The 16,750-nt window shown below is 41.2% G+C and overlaps 1 protein-coding gene across 1 annotated transcript in view; it reads left to right on the top strand.

Moving 5' to 3' along the window:
- The window catches only part of spega (striated muscle enriched protein kinase a), a 126,944-nt gene that overhangs the window by 56,690 nt on the left and 53,504 nt on the right, over window positions 1-16,750 (top strand). The window contains exons 8-14 of the mRNA XM_061985373.1: window positions 5,444-5,601; window positions 5,664-5,752; window positions 5,835-6,010; window positions 9,871-10,054; window positions 12,468-12,541; window positions 12,617-12,775; window positions 12,859-13,048. Of these exons, the coding sequence (XP_061841357.1) occupies window positions 5,444-5,601; window positions 5,664-5,752; window positions 5,835-6,010; window positions 9,871-10,054; window positions 12,468-12,541; window positions 12,617-12,775; window positions 12,859-13,048 (1,030 nt within the window). The remainder of the gene's footprint in view (window positions 1-5,443; window positions 5,602-5,663; window positions 5,753-5,834; window positions 6,011-9,870; window positions 10,055-12,467; window positions 12,542-12,616; window positions 12,776-12,858; window positions 13,049-16,750) is intronic.

Genomic DNA, 16,750 nt, shown 5'->3' with positions numbered 1-16,750 from the left:
GCTTGTTACTCTCGGGGTCTCTCAGCTGCTCAGGCAAATCATATTGTCTAAAAATGCAAATTTACCATCGATAATGTGACATCATCGCGCTCGCACCGCAGGAAGTGCGCTCTTTCAGTCAATTAGTGTGCAAGGATTTGATAAAAAATCCCCTGAAGAGCAGGGAAACCTGAGAAACAGGCTTGTAGGGATGAAATAGCCTCTGTGTTTTTTCCTGACCATTTTACGCTCTACCCCGGTATTGAGCACTGTATAATGGATAAACCACAGAAACCTCGACTATATATATATATATATATATATATATATATGTATATATATATATATATATATATATATATACCTTTTTTTAATTTATTTATTTATTTTTTTTTTTTTTTTGGAACAGCCAATATGGACATCTACATCAACTATATGATTTGCCTGAGAAGCTGGACAGGACAAAAATACAAATACAAATTAAAAAAAAAAAATTAAAAAAAATAAAAAATAAAAAAAATAAAAAAATAAAAAAATAAAAAAATAAAAAATAAAATAAAACTTTTTTTTTTAACCCAATGCGGCCCCCAAATCAAACAGTTTGGGGACCCCTGATCTAGATCTCTCAAACAGCAGTTACTGTACTTCCAATCTGTTCCAACTGCTGGCAGTGAAAATAATTGATTTTTTAAAATTACACCAATTTAAATTTGACCTGAGGCATTTTACTCTCACTGTGCTTCTTGTTGTCGAATAAGAGCTGTTATCACACATCTGCCACTCCTTCAATGTCAACTCGGGATCAGCGACGCATTTCATTCGACACGTTGCGCGGCTGGCGTCACTTCGAGTGATTTGACAAAACGCGACGTCCTGCATAAAAAGCGGGGAATGGTTGAATTTATGCAAATTGGTACATTGGACTTAGTGGTCCATCCTTTTGTCTGATGATAGTAACAGGCCTTGCGGCACTTCAGCATCCCCTCATTGCAGTGGCGGTTACCATGGCAACCCATTTCATCCTTCAAAACCAGTTCAGAAGGCAGATTTGTCGTTCAAACAAAAGCATGTGTCACGTCTGGCTTTCACGGTGCGAACGAAAGAGAGATATTCAATTTAGAGAACCTCGTAAAGCAAATGTGTGTTTAGATAGCGTGTCCACTCTTCTCATGCATGACGGACGGCCCCGCTTTTATACACAAATGCAATTCAGTGTCGCCATCAGCTTGAGCCTGCGTTGCCATATTAGGGCACTGAGTCCACCTTGTCAGTGTATTTTTAGCCACCCTCTTCTTCTTGGGGGTAAATGCACTCTGCCGTGTGTGCCTGTTTGAGCCTTTTATCGCACTGGATGTTCTCCAGGCGGCGTAGGCTAACATCATTTGCAGGAAGCATGGCCCCAATAGCTTTGTTTCTAATTTTTTATTGTTTTGGAAGATCAATATAAATTGCACAACAGACAGCAGCAGCGTGGGCGTCACAATGTCGGGAACGTTGGAGGCTTTATGTACTGGCAACAGCAGCCTTGGATGTGTGCAGCAGCAGTTTTACAAGAGTTGGCAGGTTTACTTAAATACCCCAAGGAGTATTCATCCCCTGCAGATGCAGCTCAGAAAGCTGACTCTTGGTAGGTTGTTGCATTTCAGTTAGATTTGAATTGTTCTTTCTATTTTATAATCAGTGATACTGTGACCTACCTTGATTTGTGTACTGTTAGATACTGTAGCATTACCGTAGTTTCACTGTTTCTTCCCTTTGGGAACATATGTTGGATTTACTGTTAAATGCACGCAAAATCAGATATCCTCAAGCTTGAAATAAATTAATATGTGACTGAAATCTAATTTAATAGGCAATATCTGATATACTCTGTATAAATAGGGGTGGGCCATACTGGGAATGTTGCTATCAGTACGATCCCAAGTGAATGCAGGGCTAGTATCGCCCGATATTATGAATTTAATGTCATAACCCATTGAATAATTTGGTAAATGTACCCCTTTATGACTATGATAGCACAGGAAAAAATACTTTATCGAATAAAAAAATGTTTTTTATAACTGAATGCCACGATGCAAAACGTAAGCATGTTACACACGGTTTTTAAGAAAAACATTAACAGTGCAAAAGAACAAAAAAAAACAACGCTCAAACGTAACAAAAATGTTAATACAACAATTATGTCAGGTTCAAATACAGGACATCTGTTACACAAGACAAAAGGCAAAGAATCAAACAGAGACAGAATTCAATTTGGACTCAATTGAGGAAAGACATGGTCACTGTACTCTCTGCACAGTCCTGCACCACGCTCTGACGAAGAAGGTTCTCGTCTCCTCTTTTAATTCAGATGTTCCATGTTCACGCACCAACATATGTCACAATAGGAATGGGGAGGTATGTAAAACAGTCATTGTTTTTGGTCGCTTTGAAGTCCAAGAAGAGGACTTCTCGGGCTTGGCTCTTCCTGGATCCAGCTGGGGCAGGTGTTGGAGGACAATGGACAACCCCTCCCGTCTCCTGTCCACAGTGACTTCAAGAGGGCAGCGTGTCGTAAATAGCGTTGACCAAATAGTTGGAAGAGAGTTTGTGAATTACTTCAAAGAGAGTTCGTTTAACACTTCAAAGAGAGTTCCTCCAGGAGTTGAGCACATCCTGCCATCTGTCCGTGCTGAAATCACAGTGGCGTTTCACGAGCCTTCATCCTTTTGTTAGGCCTCGAAATACAGCATTCATAATACAACATTTCTTTTGTGATAACTTACAAACAATTATTCCAACAAATTACAATAGAACAACATCTGTTCAGTTCACTTTAGTCTATTTTACTCCGGACATGCAATCCAGATTACATGTGTGCACAACAGTGACGTGCGGTCACTAGAGGCAGGTGAGGCGGGGCCTCACCTGCCATCATGGAAAGAAAAAAAATGTAAAAAGAAAAAAAATTAATTAAATTGTTATATGTATCCAGTGATTATACTATAAAGTTATTTTCCATTTAACTTCACCAGTTTTAGATTATTTTTATTCAAAATCGCTGAATTTTCACATTTGCCGTTCAAATACTGAGAAGAGACGGTGCGGTGATCAGCAGCCAGTTGAGGCACGTCACTCAGTTGTGCCTCACCATGGATTGCGGACTCGGCTAACTGCTGGCCTGCTGTGCAGTGAGACCGTATTGCTATATGAATTATATTATACATTTCCATAGTTTAGTTAGCTGAGGTATATAATGTACAGTGTATTTTGTCAACAACTGTATGTGTGTAACGTATTTCTTGTGCTGAGCAATCATAAAACTGCTGCGAAGACGCACTGTGTGAGGCTCGCGTAATCCCGCCTCCTGGTGCCGGTTAACGCACCTCCGCCGCAGACTGCACCCCCCGACGGGAGCGCCACGCCAACCAAAGCCCACACCCAAACACTCCACGTGCAAGACCGAATCCACCCAAAAAAAGTCACTTAACAAGAAGCCAAAAAGTGCAAAAACAACAATGCTCGCGCCGGAGGAATCGTGAACGACTGCAGGGACACAACATTAGGTACACCTGCAGACTGCAGCACGGATTTCATATTTCATTCATTCACAACTCCTCCAACACGAACACCACTGTTACCGCACTTATAAGTAAAGGTAAGACCATAATAACGTTTTTTTAATTAAATGTGCTTTTTTGTGTGCTACAGTTTGTATGTGTAAAGTTAAAGTACCAATGATTGTCACACACACACTCGGTGTGGTGAAATTTGTCCTCTGCATTTGACCCATCCCCTTGCTCACCCCCTGGGATGTGAGGGGAGCAGTGGGCAGCAGCGGTGCCGCGCCCGAGAATAATTGTTGGTGATTTAACCCCCAATTCCAACCCTTGATGCTGAGTGCCAAGCAGGGAAGAATGCTGGTATGAGCTTTTAAACATAACCCGTTAACTGCTGCCAATCAAATGGTGAATAAGATACTCTTTAGGGTTCATATGTTTGTAAATCTGACTGTGATGAAGTCAGTGCCTCACCAGCCATCAACCTCACCGCACGTCACAGGTGCACAAACTATGATTATCAGTTTTCATTTCGACAAAAGGAGTAGGAAGAAGCAGAGTTTATTAAATCCCACCCTTTCTCCACAGCACAACAATCCTCAGAATTATATATATATATATTTTTTTTTTTAAATTTAGGTCAGGAAAAAATACAAAGGCTATTTCATGCCTACAAGCCTGTTTTGCAGGTTTCCCAGGCAAACCTCGACTATATATATATATATATATATATATATATATATATATATATATATATATATATATATATATATATATATATCAATCAATCAATCAATCAATCAATGTTTATTTATATAGCCCTAGATCACAAGTGTCACAAAGGGCTGCACAAGCCACAACGGCATCCTCGGTACAGAGCCCACATAAGGGCAAGGAAAAACTCACCCCAGTGGGACGTCGATGTGAATGACTATGAGAAACCTTGGAGAGGACCGCATATGTGGGTACCCCCCCCCCATTCCGGAGACCGAATGCAATGGATGTCGAGTGGGTCTGACATAATATTGTGAGAGTCCAGTCCATAGTGGATCCAACATAATAGTAAGAGTCAAGTCCATAGTGGATCTAACATAATAGTAAGAGTCCAGTCCATAGTAGGGCCAGCAGGAAACCATCCCGAGCGGAGACGAGTCAGCAGCGCAGAGATGTTCCCAACCGATGCACAGGCGAGCGGTCCACCCCGGGTCCCAACTCTGGACAGCCAGCACTTCATCCATGGCCACCGGACCTGTGTGTCTCCCCCTACACAAGGGATAGGGGGGAGCAGAGGAGAAAGGAAAAGAAACGGCAGATCAACTGGTCTAAAAAGGGGGGTCTATTTAAAGGCTGAAGTATACAAATGAGTTTTAAGATGGGACTTAAATGCTTCTACTGAGGTAGCATCTCTAACTGTTACCGGGAGGGCATTCCATAGTACTGGAGCCCCAATAGAAAACGCTCTATAGCCCGCAGACTTTTTTTGGGCTCTGGGAATCACTAATAAGCCAGAGTTCTTTGAACTTGCCGTTGGGAGTGCATTCCATATTGATGTGGCATAGAAGGAGAATGAGTTAAGACCTTTGTTGGATCGGAATCTGGGTTTAACGTGGTTTGTGGAGCTTTGATTGATTGATTGATTGATTAAAACTTTTATTAGTAGATTGCACAGTACAGTACATATTCCGTATAATTGACCACTAAATGGTAACACCCGAATAAGTTTTTCAACTTGTTTAAGTCGGGGTCCAACTAAATCAATTCATGGTACACACAACTAAATTGGTAAAGGATTGTAATCATAGCTGACAGGACCCACTGGTTCTGCCGTGTTTGAAGATGAATAATTAAAGTGTGCCATTTTCATGAACCCAATAAGTGTCTGAAATTAAAACTAGTTTCAAACGTGACATCTCATATTCCTCCAGAGCCATGCAAGAGGTTAGTCAGGTCCCTGGAAGTCGGAAGCCCCACCCACCTTTCAGATAGGGAGTACATGAGCCTGAAGGAGGAGGTGATGGAACACAATCAAGACGCTCCTGCTCTGACCAAAAGTGTCAACTTCAAGGAGCCTCCCTATTTCCAGGTGGGAGAATTGCTGAGCTGAAAGAAACATACAGCAAATACGCTAAATTATGTTTCTTAAAGGTGGGGCCGTGTGACCAAACAGTGATGGAGGGCCAGGATGTTGTCATCTCAGTGAAAGTCAGAGGGCAGCCCACACCTATAGTTCACTGGTAAGATATGTTATTTTAAACACAATGGCCAGACATGACCCTCGGTTTCATTATCAGACCACCTCATGTTTTGCTGACACAGGCTGAAGGACAACGCTCCGGTGAAGACGGCAGGACGCTTCTCCGTGCAGGAGACGGACTTTGGTTCCAGCGAGATGAAAATCATCTCAGCAAAGAGGTCCGACGCGGGGCTCTACATTTGCAAGGTTGTCAACCAGAGCGGAATAAAACAGGAAGAGTGCAGAGTGGAGGTCAAAGGTGAGCGATCCAAAAATCTCCATTCTCGTGACCTACAGTCGTGGTCAAAAGTTTACATACACTTGTTGTCAGGTTCAAACACTGATGACATCTATTAAACAAGACAGGAAGCAAAGAATCAAACAGAGACAGAATTCAATTTGGACTCAATATTGAGGAGAGATGCGGCGACTGTACTCTCTGTACAGTCTTTCACCACGCTCTGACGAAAAAGGTTTACGTCTCCTCCTTTATTTGGACACTCCAAATAAAGGGATATGTAAACAGCTCTTGTTTTTGGTCACATTGAAAACAAAAGAAGAAGATGCCTCAGGCTTGGGTCAGTCCTGGATTCAGCTTGGGCAGGTCTTCGATGACAATAGATAACCCTTCCCGTCTCATCTCATTTTGCACAGTGGAATTTTCCAAGCCTTTGACTTGGTGTAACAAAGACAGCCTCTTGTCTGTTCATTGGGAACTCAGAGAACGGAAAGTTCTTTGATAATTTACATACAATTTTTCTGACATTTGTAAAGAACATAATGTCATGGCTGTCTTGAGTTTCCAATCATTTCTACAACTCTTTTTTTTTTGTGATAGAATGATTGGAGCACATACTTGTTGGTTGCACAAAACATTCATGAACAGCTCAATTTTTGTTTAATCTGACATCACATGGACAAAGATAAGACCTTCTGGAGGAAAGTTCTGTGGTCAGATGAAACAAAAATTGAGCTGTTTGGTTACAATACCCAGCAATATGTTTGAAGGCGAAAAGGTGAGGTCTTTAATCCCAGGAACACAATTCCTACCGTCAAGCATGGTGGTGGTAGTATTATGCTCTGGGCCTGTTTTGCTGCCAATGGAACTGGTGCTTTACAGAGAGTAAATGGGACAATGAAAAAGAAAGATTACCTCCAAATTCTTCAGGACAACCTAAAATCATCAGCCCGGAGGTTGGGTCTTGGGCGCAGTTGGGTGTTCCAACAGGACAATGACCTCAAACACACGTCAAAATCAATCAATCACTGATTCAAAGTTTATTTATATAGCCCTAAATCACGAGTGTCTCAAAGGGCTGCACAAGCCACAACGACATCCTCGGCTCAGATCCCACATAAGGGCAAGAAAAAACTCAAACCCAATGGGATTACAATGAGAAACCTTGGAGGGGTGCCCCCCCCTGGGCGACCAGTGCAATGGACGTCGAGTGGATCTAGCATAATAGTGTGAGAGTCCAGTCCATAGTGGATCTAACATAATAATGTGAGAGTCCAGTCCATAGTGGATCCAGCATAATAGTGTGAGAGTCCAGTCCATAGTGGATCTAGCATAATAGTGTGAGAGTCCAGTCCATAGTGGATCTAGCATAATAGTGTGAGAGTCCAGTCCATTGTGGATCAAGCATAATAGTGCGAGAGTCCAGTCTATAGTGGATCTAGCATAATAGTGTGAGAGTCCAGTCCATTGTGGATCTAACATAATAGTGTGAGTCCAGTCCATAGTGGATCTAACATAATAGTGTGAGAGTCCAGTCCATAGTGGATCTAACATAATAGTGAGAGTCCAGTCCATAGTGGATCTAACATAATAGTGAGAGTCCAGTCCATAGTGGATCTAACATAATAGTGTGAGAGTCCAGCAGGGGCCAGCAGAGATCAAAAGTGGTAAAGGAATTGCTAAATCTGGCTATAATTAAGGTTTTAGAATCAATCATCAATCAATCAATGTTTATTCATATAGCCCTAAATCACAAGTGTCTCAAAGGGCTGCACAAGCCACAACGGCATCCTCGGTTCAGAGAGCACATAAGGGCAAGGAAAAACTCACAACCCAGTGGAATGTCAATGTGAATGACTATGAGAAACCTTGAAAAGGACCGCAGATGTGTGTAAACCCCCAACCCCCCGCCCCCTCTCCCCCTCTAAAGGAGACCGGATGCAATGGACGTCGAGTGGGTCTAGCATAATATTGTGAAAGTCCAGTCCATAGTGGATCTAACATAATAGTGAGAGTCCAGTCCATAGTGGATCTAACATAATAGTGAGAGTCCAGTCCATAGTGGATCTAACATAATAGTGAGAGTCCAGTCCATAGTGGATCTAACATAATAGTGAGAGACCAGTCCATAGTGGATCTAACATAATAGTGAGAGTCCAGTCCATAGTGGATCTAACATAATAGTGAGAGTCCAGTCCATAGTGGATCTAACATAATAGTGAGAATCCAGTCCATAGTGGATCTAACATAATAGTGAGAGTCCAGTCCATAGTGGATCTATCATAATAGTGAGAATCCAGTCCATAGTGGATCTAACATAATAGTGAGAGTCCAGTCCATAGTGGATCTAACATAATAGTGAGAGTCCAGTCCATAGTGGATATAACATAATAGTGAGAGACCAGTCCATAGTGGATCTAACATAATAGTGAGAGTCCAGTCCATAGTGGATCTAACATAATAGTGAGAGTCCAGTCCATAGTGGATCTAACATAATAGTGAGAGTCCAGTCCATAGTGATCTAACATAATAGTGAGAATCCAGTCCATAGTGGATCTAACATAATAGGGAGAGTCCAGTCCATAGTGGATCTAACATAATAGTGAGAATCCAGTCCATAGTGGATCTAACATAATAGTGAGAGTCCAGTCCATAGTGGATCTAACATAATAGTGAGAGTCCAGTCCATAGTGGATCTAACATAATAGTGAGAGTCCAGTCCATAGTGGATCTAACATAATAGTGAGAGTCCAGTCCATAGTGGATCTAACATAATAGTGAGAGTCCAGTCCATAGTGGATCTAACATAATAGTGAGAATCCAGTCCATAGTGGATCTAACATAATAGTGAGAGTCCAGTCCATAGTGGATCTAACATAATAGTGAGAGTCCAGTCCATAGTGGATCTAACATAATATTGTGATAGTCCAGTCCATAGTGGATCTAACATAATAGTGAGAATCCAGTCCATAGTGGATCTAACATAATAGTGAGAGTCCAGTCCATAGTGGATCTAACATAATAGTGAGAGTCCAGTCCATAGTGGATCTAACATAATAGTGAGAGTCCAGTCCATAGTGGATCCAACATAATAGTGAGAGTCCAGTCCATAGTGGATCTAACATAATACTGAGAGTCCAGTCCATAGTGGATCTAACATAATAGTGAGAGTCCAGTCCATAGTGGATCTAACATAATAGTGAGAGTCCAGTCCATAGTGGAGCTAACATAATAGTGAGAGTCCAGTCCATAGTGGATCCAACATAATGGTGAGAGTCCAGTCCATAGTGGATCTAACATAATAGTGAGAGTCCAGTCCATAGTGGGGCCAGCAGGAGACCATCCCGAGCGGAGACGGGTCAGCAGCGCAGAGATGTCCCCAACCGATGCACAGGCGAGCAGTCCACCCCGGGTCCTGACTCTGGGTGGATCTAGAATGGCCTTCCCAAAGTCCTGACTTAAAGGTGTGGACAATGCTGAAGAAACAAGTCCATGACAGAAAACCAACAGCTGAACTGCACTAATTTTGTCAAGAGGACTGGTCACAAATTCAAGCAGAAGCTTGTGGATGGCTACCAAAAGCACCTTATTGCAGTGAAACTTGCCAAGGGACATGTAAGCAAATATTAACATTGCTGTATGTATACTTTTGACCCAGCACATTTTCAGTAGACCCATAAAAATTCATAGAAGAACCAAACTTCATGAATGTTTTTTGTGACCAACAAGTATGTGCTCCAATCACTCTATCACAAAAAAATAAAAGTTGTAGAAATGATTGGAAACTCAAGACAGCCATGACATTATGTTCTTTACAAGTGTATGTCCACTTTTGACCACGACCGTATAACTGAGAGTAGTTTGCTCTGTCCATTCATCAGGTGCAGCACAGACCAACTTGAAAATTATGCAGGAGATCAAAGACGTGACAGTAAGGGGCGGTGAGTCGGCCATGTTTGAATGCCACGTTGCAGGGCCCTTGGACATGGATGTGGATTGGTTGTCCAACGGGAGGCTGATCCAGCCGGCATTGCTCAACTGCAAGATGCACTTTGACGGCCGGCGGTAAGTTCATCTGCACTGCAAAAACTGAAATCTAAGTAAGATGAAATATCTCAAATAAGGGTGATATTTGCTTATTTTCTGTCTGATAAGATAATTCTTCTCACTAAGCAGATTTTGTATTATAGTGTTTTACTTGTTTTAAGGGTTTTGGTCCTAAATGATCTCAGTAAGATATTACAGCTCGTTGCTGAGATTTGATGACCTATATTGAGTAAAACATGCTTGAAACTAGAATATCAACTGTTGCAAAGCTGTGTCATCAACACTCACAAGTATAAAACTACTTTTTTAAAGTAATAATTTCCTACTTCAAGCATGAAAAAATAAAATCTGTCAGGACTTGGACTATGGCGTGGTTTGTTCTCCTGTGGTGCAAATGAACATTTGGACCAGACATGGTGTGAAGGTGAAGACATGATTTATTTAAACACTATAACTACAAAAAGAACAAACTAAAGGTGCGCACAAGGCGGAAGTACAAACTTGACAAATGAAACCAATACTTGCACGTGGGCAAAAAAACTAAGGACATGAACAAAAGTCGCTAACTGTGGCATGAATAGAAACAACTTACTTGGACATGGCATGAAGTGCGCAGAGGTAAACAAAGTGTGAAGCAGAGAGTCAGGGGTATGATGTCGCCAGACAGACAGCCTGGCAACTGGAAGCTTAAATAATAGTGACATGATTAAAGACAGGTGCGTGAGTCGTGAGGGCAGGTGAAAACTAATGGGTTGCTATGGTGACAAGAGTGCACAATGAGTCCAAACGTGGAACAGGTGAAACTAATGGGTAACCATGGAAACAAGACAAGGGAGTGAAAAGCCAGAAACTAAAGAGTCCAATAACTAAACAAAACAAAACATGATTACACAGACATGACAAAATCATGATGCCGAGCGCATATCATTATGTCAAGATAATGGCACTAGCGTTTACTTAATTTAAGAATATTTTTCAACAAATTGAGCAAAAAGGTCTCTTTTTTTTCTACCAAGAAAAGTGCACTTGTTATTAGTGAGAATATACTTATTTTAAGGTATTTTTGGGGTTCGTTGAGGTTAGCTAATTAGGGCCCGCCATGGCCCATTGCAAAAGGACTCCCACAGGGAGTCCTTATGCAATGGGACATAAGGACCTATTGTTATTCGTTCGTTTTATTATTCTTTTTATTATTATTATTATTCTTCCGCCGCCTATTTGAACACTAATTTGACCCACTCAACATGCTTCAAAACTCACCATATTTGACACACTCATCAGGACCTGCGAAAATTGTCTTTTGATAAAAAAACCGAACCCCAAAAATCTAAATTGCGCTCTAGCGCCCCCTAGGAAAAAAAAAAAAACAGACTGCCTGTAACTCCCACTAGGAAGGTCGGAGAGACATGAAACAAAAACCTCTATGTAGGTCTGACTTAGACCTAGTTCTCATAATTGTATGTCTTCGGGCTAAAATCACCAGGAAGTTGGCAATTCCCCCTTCAAGACAAAAAAGTACTAAAAACAGTCACTTTTGCCTCTTTGCGCTATAATTTGACCCCTTTAACATGCTTCAAAACTCACTAGACTTAACACACACATCAGGACTGGCTAAAACTGTGATCTAATGAAAAAACCTAACCCCAAATCCAAAAATTGTGCTCTACAGCAATTTTTTCATAAAACGCACAAAAAACTGCTCCTCGGATGAAAAATCTGACAAAACTGCCTGTAACTCCCACTGGGAAGGTCGGAGAGAGATGAAACAAAAATCTCTCCGTAGGTCTCACTTAGACCTACATTTCATAAATTGACAACCCCCAGCAAAAATCTACAGGAAGTTTGCTATTCCCCCTTCAACACAACATTTTTTTTAAAAACCCGTCACCTTTCTTCAAACATTATCTCCTCTGAGCGCGTTTGTTGTTTCGGCTTCAAACTTACTCAGCAGAGAGATTTAACCCTTCTGATTAAACGTTGGTGAAAGAGTTGTGATGCCTGCTCCGGTTTTGATTTTATGACCCTTCTAAGACACACTGCACTGATGCTCCTGCGGTGCTGTTTTTTAATATGGCTGCTTAAAAGCAGGAAGCACCAACGTGCCCACACAATGCAGACAAGGTAGGTACACTAGACAAAAGTCTTGGGACACTTCAGACTAAAAGTAGACAAAAGTATTGGGACACTTAGGACTAGCACCTGCCAAATCCGCGGGCCCGAACAACGCTGCTTGCAGCTTTAATTTTACTTGTTTTGGAAAGTCTTGACAAGTCGAATATTCTTGTTCTATTGGCAGATAATTTTGCTTAGTTCAAGTAAAATACACCTAATTTTTGTATTTTTTTTTTCTTGTTTTTGAACACTGACTTTTTGCAGTGTAGTCCTGTCAGCCTTTGATGTCCTTTCTGCTTGACGCCGTTTCGTCATTCAGGTGCCGCCTGCTGCTCAATTCAGTGCACGAAGATGACAGCGGGACGTACACCTGCAAGTTGAGCACGGCTAAAGGTGAACAACAGACCCATTTACCCTCTCAACAAAGCAATTCTAAGAAAATCAGAAAAAAAAATGCTTCATTTTTAGAGGAGTTGACCTCCAGTGCAAAGCTGAAGGTCACACCCTCCAAAGAGCCATTGTTCACTCGCAAGCTGGACATCCTCGAGGTCATCGCAGGTCGCACCGCCCGTTTTGACTGCAAGGTGAGCGGGTCACCGGCACCACAAGTCACCTGGATGCACTTTGGTAGGGAGCTCTCCGGACTTTAATCATGTTTAAAGTTCCTTAGAGGTAATATCTTGGAATTACCCCCCCTTACATGCCCTCAGACTCCAGAGTGGAGGAGAGCGACAACGTGCACGTTCTCAGCGAGGGAGGGCGCCACTCGCTGGTCATCACCAACGTCAGCAGTGACACGGAGGGCTTCTACACGGCCATGGCTCAGAACGTTCACGGAAAGTCTGAATGCACCGCCGAGCTTTACATGCAGGAGCACAGGGCCGCCATCTCTTCTCACATGTGAGATGTCAACACACAAAAAAGGATCAAATACTGTACATTGACCCTTCTTAAAACCCATTTTTATTCACTGGCTTTTAACCCAGCATGAGACTTTAAACTGTTTTTAACTTTTTAACTGCTTTTTATCTAACAAATTGGGCCACTTTTAACCCAGCATGAGACTTTAAACTGTTTTTAACTTTTTAACTGCTTTTTATCTAACAAATTGGGCCACTTTTAACCCAGCATGAGACTTTAAACTGTTTTTAACTTTTTAACTGCTTTTTATCTAACAAATTGGGCCACTTTTAACCCAGCATGAGACTTTAAACTGTTTTTAACTTTTTAACTGCTTTTTATCTAACAAATTGGGCCACTTTTAACCCAGCATGAGACTTTAAACTGTTTTTAACTTTTTAACTGCTTTTTATCTAACAAATTGGGCCACTTTTAACCCAGCATGAGACTTTAAACTGTTTTTAACTTTTTAACTGCTTTTTATCTAACAAATTGGGCCACTTTTAACCCAGCATGAGACTTTAAACTGTTTTTAACTTTTTAACTGCTTTTTATCTAACAAATTGGGCCACTTTTAACCCAGCATGAGACTTTAAACTGTTTTTAACTTTTTAACTGCTTTTTATCTAACAAATTGGGCCACTTTTAACCCAGCATGAGACTTTAAACTGTTTTTAACTTTTTAACTGCTTTTTATCTAACAAATTGGGCCACTTTTAACCCAGCATGAGACTTTAAACTGTTTTTAACTTTTTAACTGCTTTTTATCTAACAAATTGGGCCACTTTTAACCCAGCATGAGACTTTAAACTGTTTTTAACTTTTTAACTGCTTTTTATCTAACAAATTGGGCCACTTTTAACCCAGCATGAGACTTTAAACTGTTTTTAACTTTTTAACTGCTTTTTATCTAACAAATTGGGCCACTTTTAACCCAGCATGAGACTTTAAACTGTTTTTAACTTTTTAACTGCTTTTTATCTAACAAATTGGGCCACTTGGGACTAAAACTTGACAAAAGTATTGGGACACTTAGGACTACCACTGGACAAAAGTATTGGGACGCTTACACTGGACAAAAGTATTGGGACACTTCGGACTACAACTTGACAAAGGTATCGGGACACTTAGGACTACCACTGAACAAAAGTATTGGGACACTTCGGACGAAAACTGGACAAAGGTATTGGGACACTTAGGACTACCACTGGACAAAAGTATTGGGACGCTTACACTGGACAAAAGTATTGGGACACTTCGGACTACAACTTGACAAAAGTATTGTGACACATAGGACTACCACTGAACAAAAGTATTGGGACACTTCGGACGAAAACTGGACAAAGGTATTGGGACACTTAGGACTACAACTTGACATAAGTATTGGGACACTTAGGACAAAAACTGGACAAAAGTTTTGGACACTTAGGACTAAAACTAGATAAAAGTATTGGGACACTTAGGACTAAAACTTGACAAAAGTATTGGGCCACTTGGAACTAAAACTTGACGGAAGTATTGGGACACTTAGGACTACCACTGGACAAAAGTATTGGGACGCTTACACTGGACAAAAGTATTGGGACACTTCGGACTACAACTTGACAAAAGTATTGGGACGCTTACACTGGACAAAAGTATTGGGACACTTCGGACTACAACTTGACAAAAGTATTAGGACACTTAGGACTACCACTGGACAAAAGTATTGGGACGCTTACACTGGACAAAAGTATTGGGACACTTCGGACTACAACTTGACAAAAGTATTGGGACACTTAGGACTACCACTGGACAAAAGTATTGGGACGCATACACTGGACAAACGTATGGGACACTTCGGACTACAACTTGACAAAAGTATTGTGACACATAGGACTACCACTGAACAAAAGTATTGGGACAATTCGGACGAAAACTGGACAAAGGTATTGGGACACTTAGGACTACAACTTGACATAAGCATTGGGACACTTAGGACAAAAACTGGACAAAAGTTTTGGACACTTAGGACTAAAACTGGACAAAAGTATTGGGACACTTAGGACTAAAACTTGACAAAAGTATTGGGCCACTTGGGACTAAAACTTGACGAAAGTATTGTTGACGAAAGTATTGGGACACTTAGGACTACCACTGGACAAAAGTATTGGGACGCTTACACTGGACAAAAGTATTGGGACACTTCGGACTACAACTTGACAAAGGTATCGGGACACTTAGGACTACCACTGAACAAAAGTATTGGGACACTTCGGACGAAAACTGGACAAAGGTATTGGGACACTTAGGACTACCACTGGACAAAAGTATTGGGACGCTTACACTGGACAAAAGTATTGGGACACTTCGGACTACAACTTGACAAAAGTATTGTGACACATAGGACTACCACTGAACAAAAGTATTGGGACACTTCGGACGAAAACTGGACAAAGGTATTGGGACACTTAGGACTACAACTTGACATAAGTATTGGGACACTTAGGACTAAAACTTGACAAAAGTATTGGGCCACTTGGGACTAAAACTTGACAAAAGTATTGGAACTCTTAGGACTACCACTTGACAAAAGTATTGGGACGCTTACACTGGACAAAAGTATTGGGACACTTAGGACTACAACTGGACAAAAGTATTGGGACACTTAGGACTAAAACTGGACAAAAGTATTGGGACACTTAGGACTACAACTGGACAAAAGTATTGGGACACTTAGGACTAAAACTTGACAAACGTATTGGGACACTTAGGACTAAAACTTGACATAAGTATTGGGACACTTCAGACTACCACTGGACAAAAGTATTGGGCTACTTGGGACTAAAACTTGACAAAGGTATTGGGAAATTTCAGACTACAACGGGACTAAAGTATTGGGACACTTAGGACTACAACTGGACTAAAGTATTGGGACACTTGGGACGTAAACTGGACAAAAGTATTGGGACACTTGGGACTAACACTTGACAAAAGTATTGGGACACTTAGGACGAAAACTGGACAAAAGTATTGGGACACTTAGGACTACCACTGGACAAAAGTATTGGGACACCTACACTGGACAAAAGTATTGGGACACTTAGGACTACAACTTGACAAAGGTATTGGGACACTTGGGACTAAAACTGGACAAAAGTATTGGGACACTTGGGACTAACACTGGACAAAAGTATTGGGACACTTAGGACTAACACATGCCAAGTTTGCGGGCCCGACCAACGCTGCTTGCAGCTTTAATTTGTATTTGCTTTTTCAATGTGTATTTTAAATCTGTTTTAAATGTTATTTTTTAGTCTGTCCTTTGCCTCTATTTCTTTGTGGTGTACAGCCCTATGTTCTTCAACTGTGCTTGTTTTTAAAGGGCTTTATAAATAAAGTTGCAACTAGGGTTGTATGGTATACCAGTATTAGTATAGTACCGCGATACTAATGAGTCATCGGTACTTTACTGAAAAGTACCAGTATGCCACCCCTCGCTTCCCCATCGTCGTCACGTCGTGTCATTGCTGGTTTAGAAGCGGTGGAGCATGTTCGGCAGCGCACTACTTACAAGCAGACACAGTGTGTAGACAGAAAAGGAAGAATGGACGCATTTTGGCTTAAAAACTAACGATAAAGGTGAAGTTATAACACTGAAACGCCCTTAGGAAGAGGTTGTAGCTACTTCTAAATCACTAATCCTCGTCTCCATGGCGACAA

Source organism: Nerophis lumbriciformis, linkage group LG23 (genome assembly GCF_033978685.3).
Source record: "Nerophis lumbriciformis linkage group LG23, RoL_Nlum_v2.1, whole genome shotgun sequence".
Taxonomy (NCBI): domain Eukaryota; kingdom Metazoa; phylum Chordata; class Actinopteri; order Syngnathiformes; family Syngnathidae; genus Nerophis; species Nerophis lumbriciformis.
The sequence above is the reverse complement of the archived record's forward strand: the minus strand, read 5'-3'. Positions and strand labels throughout refer to the sequence as shown.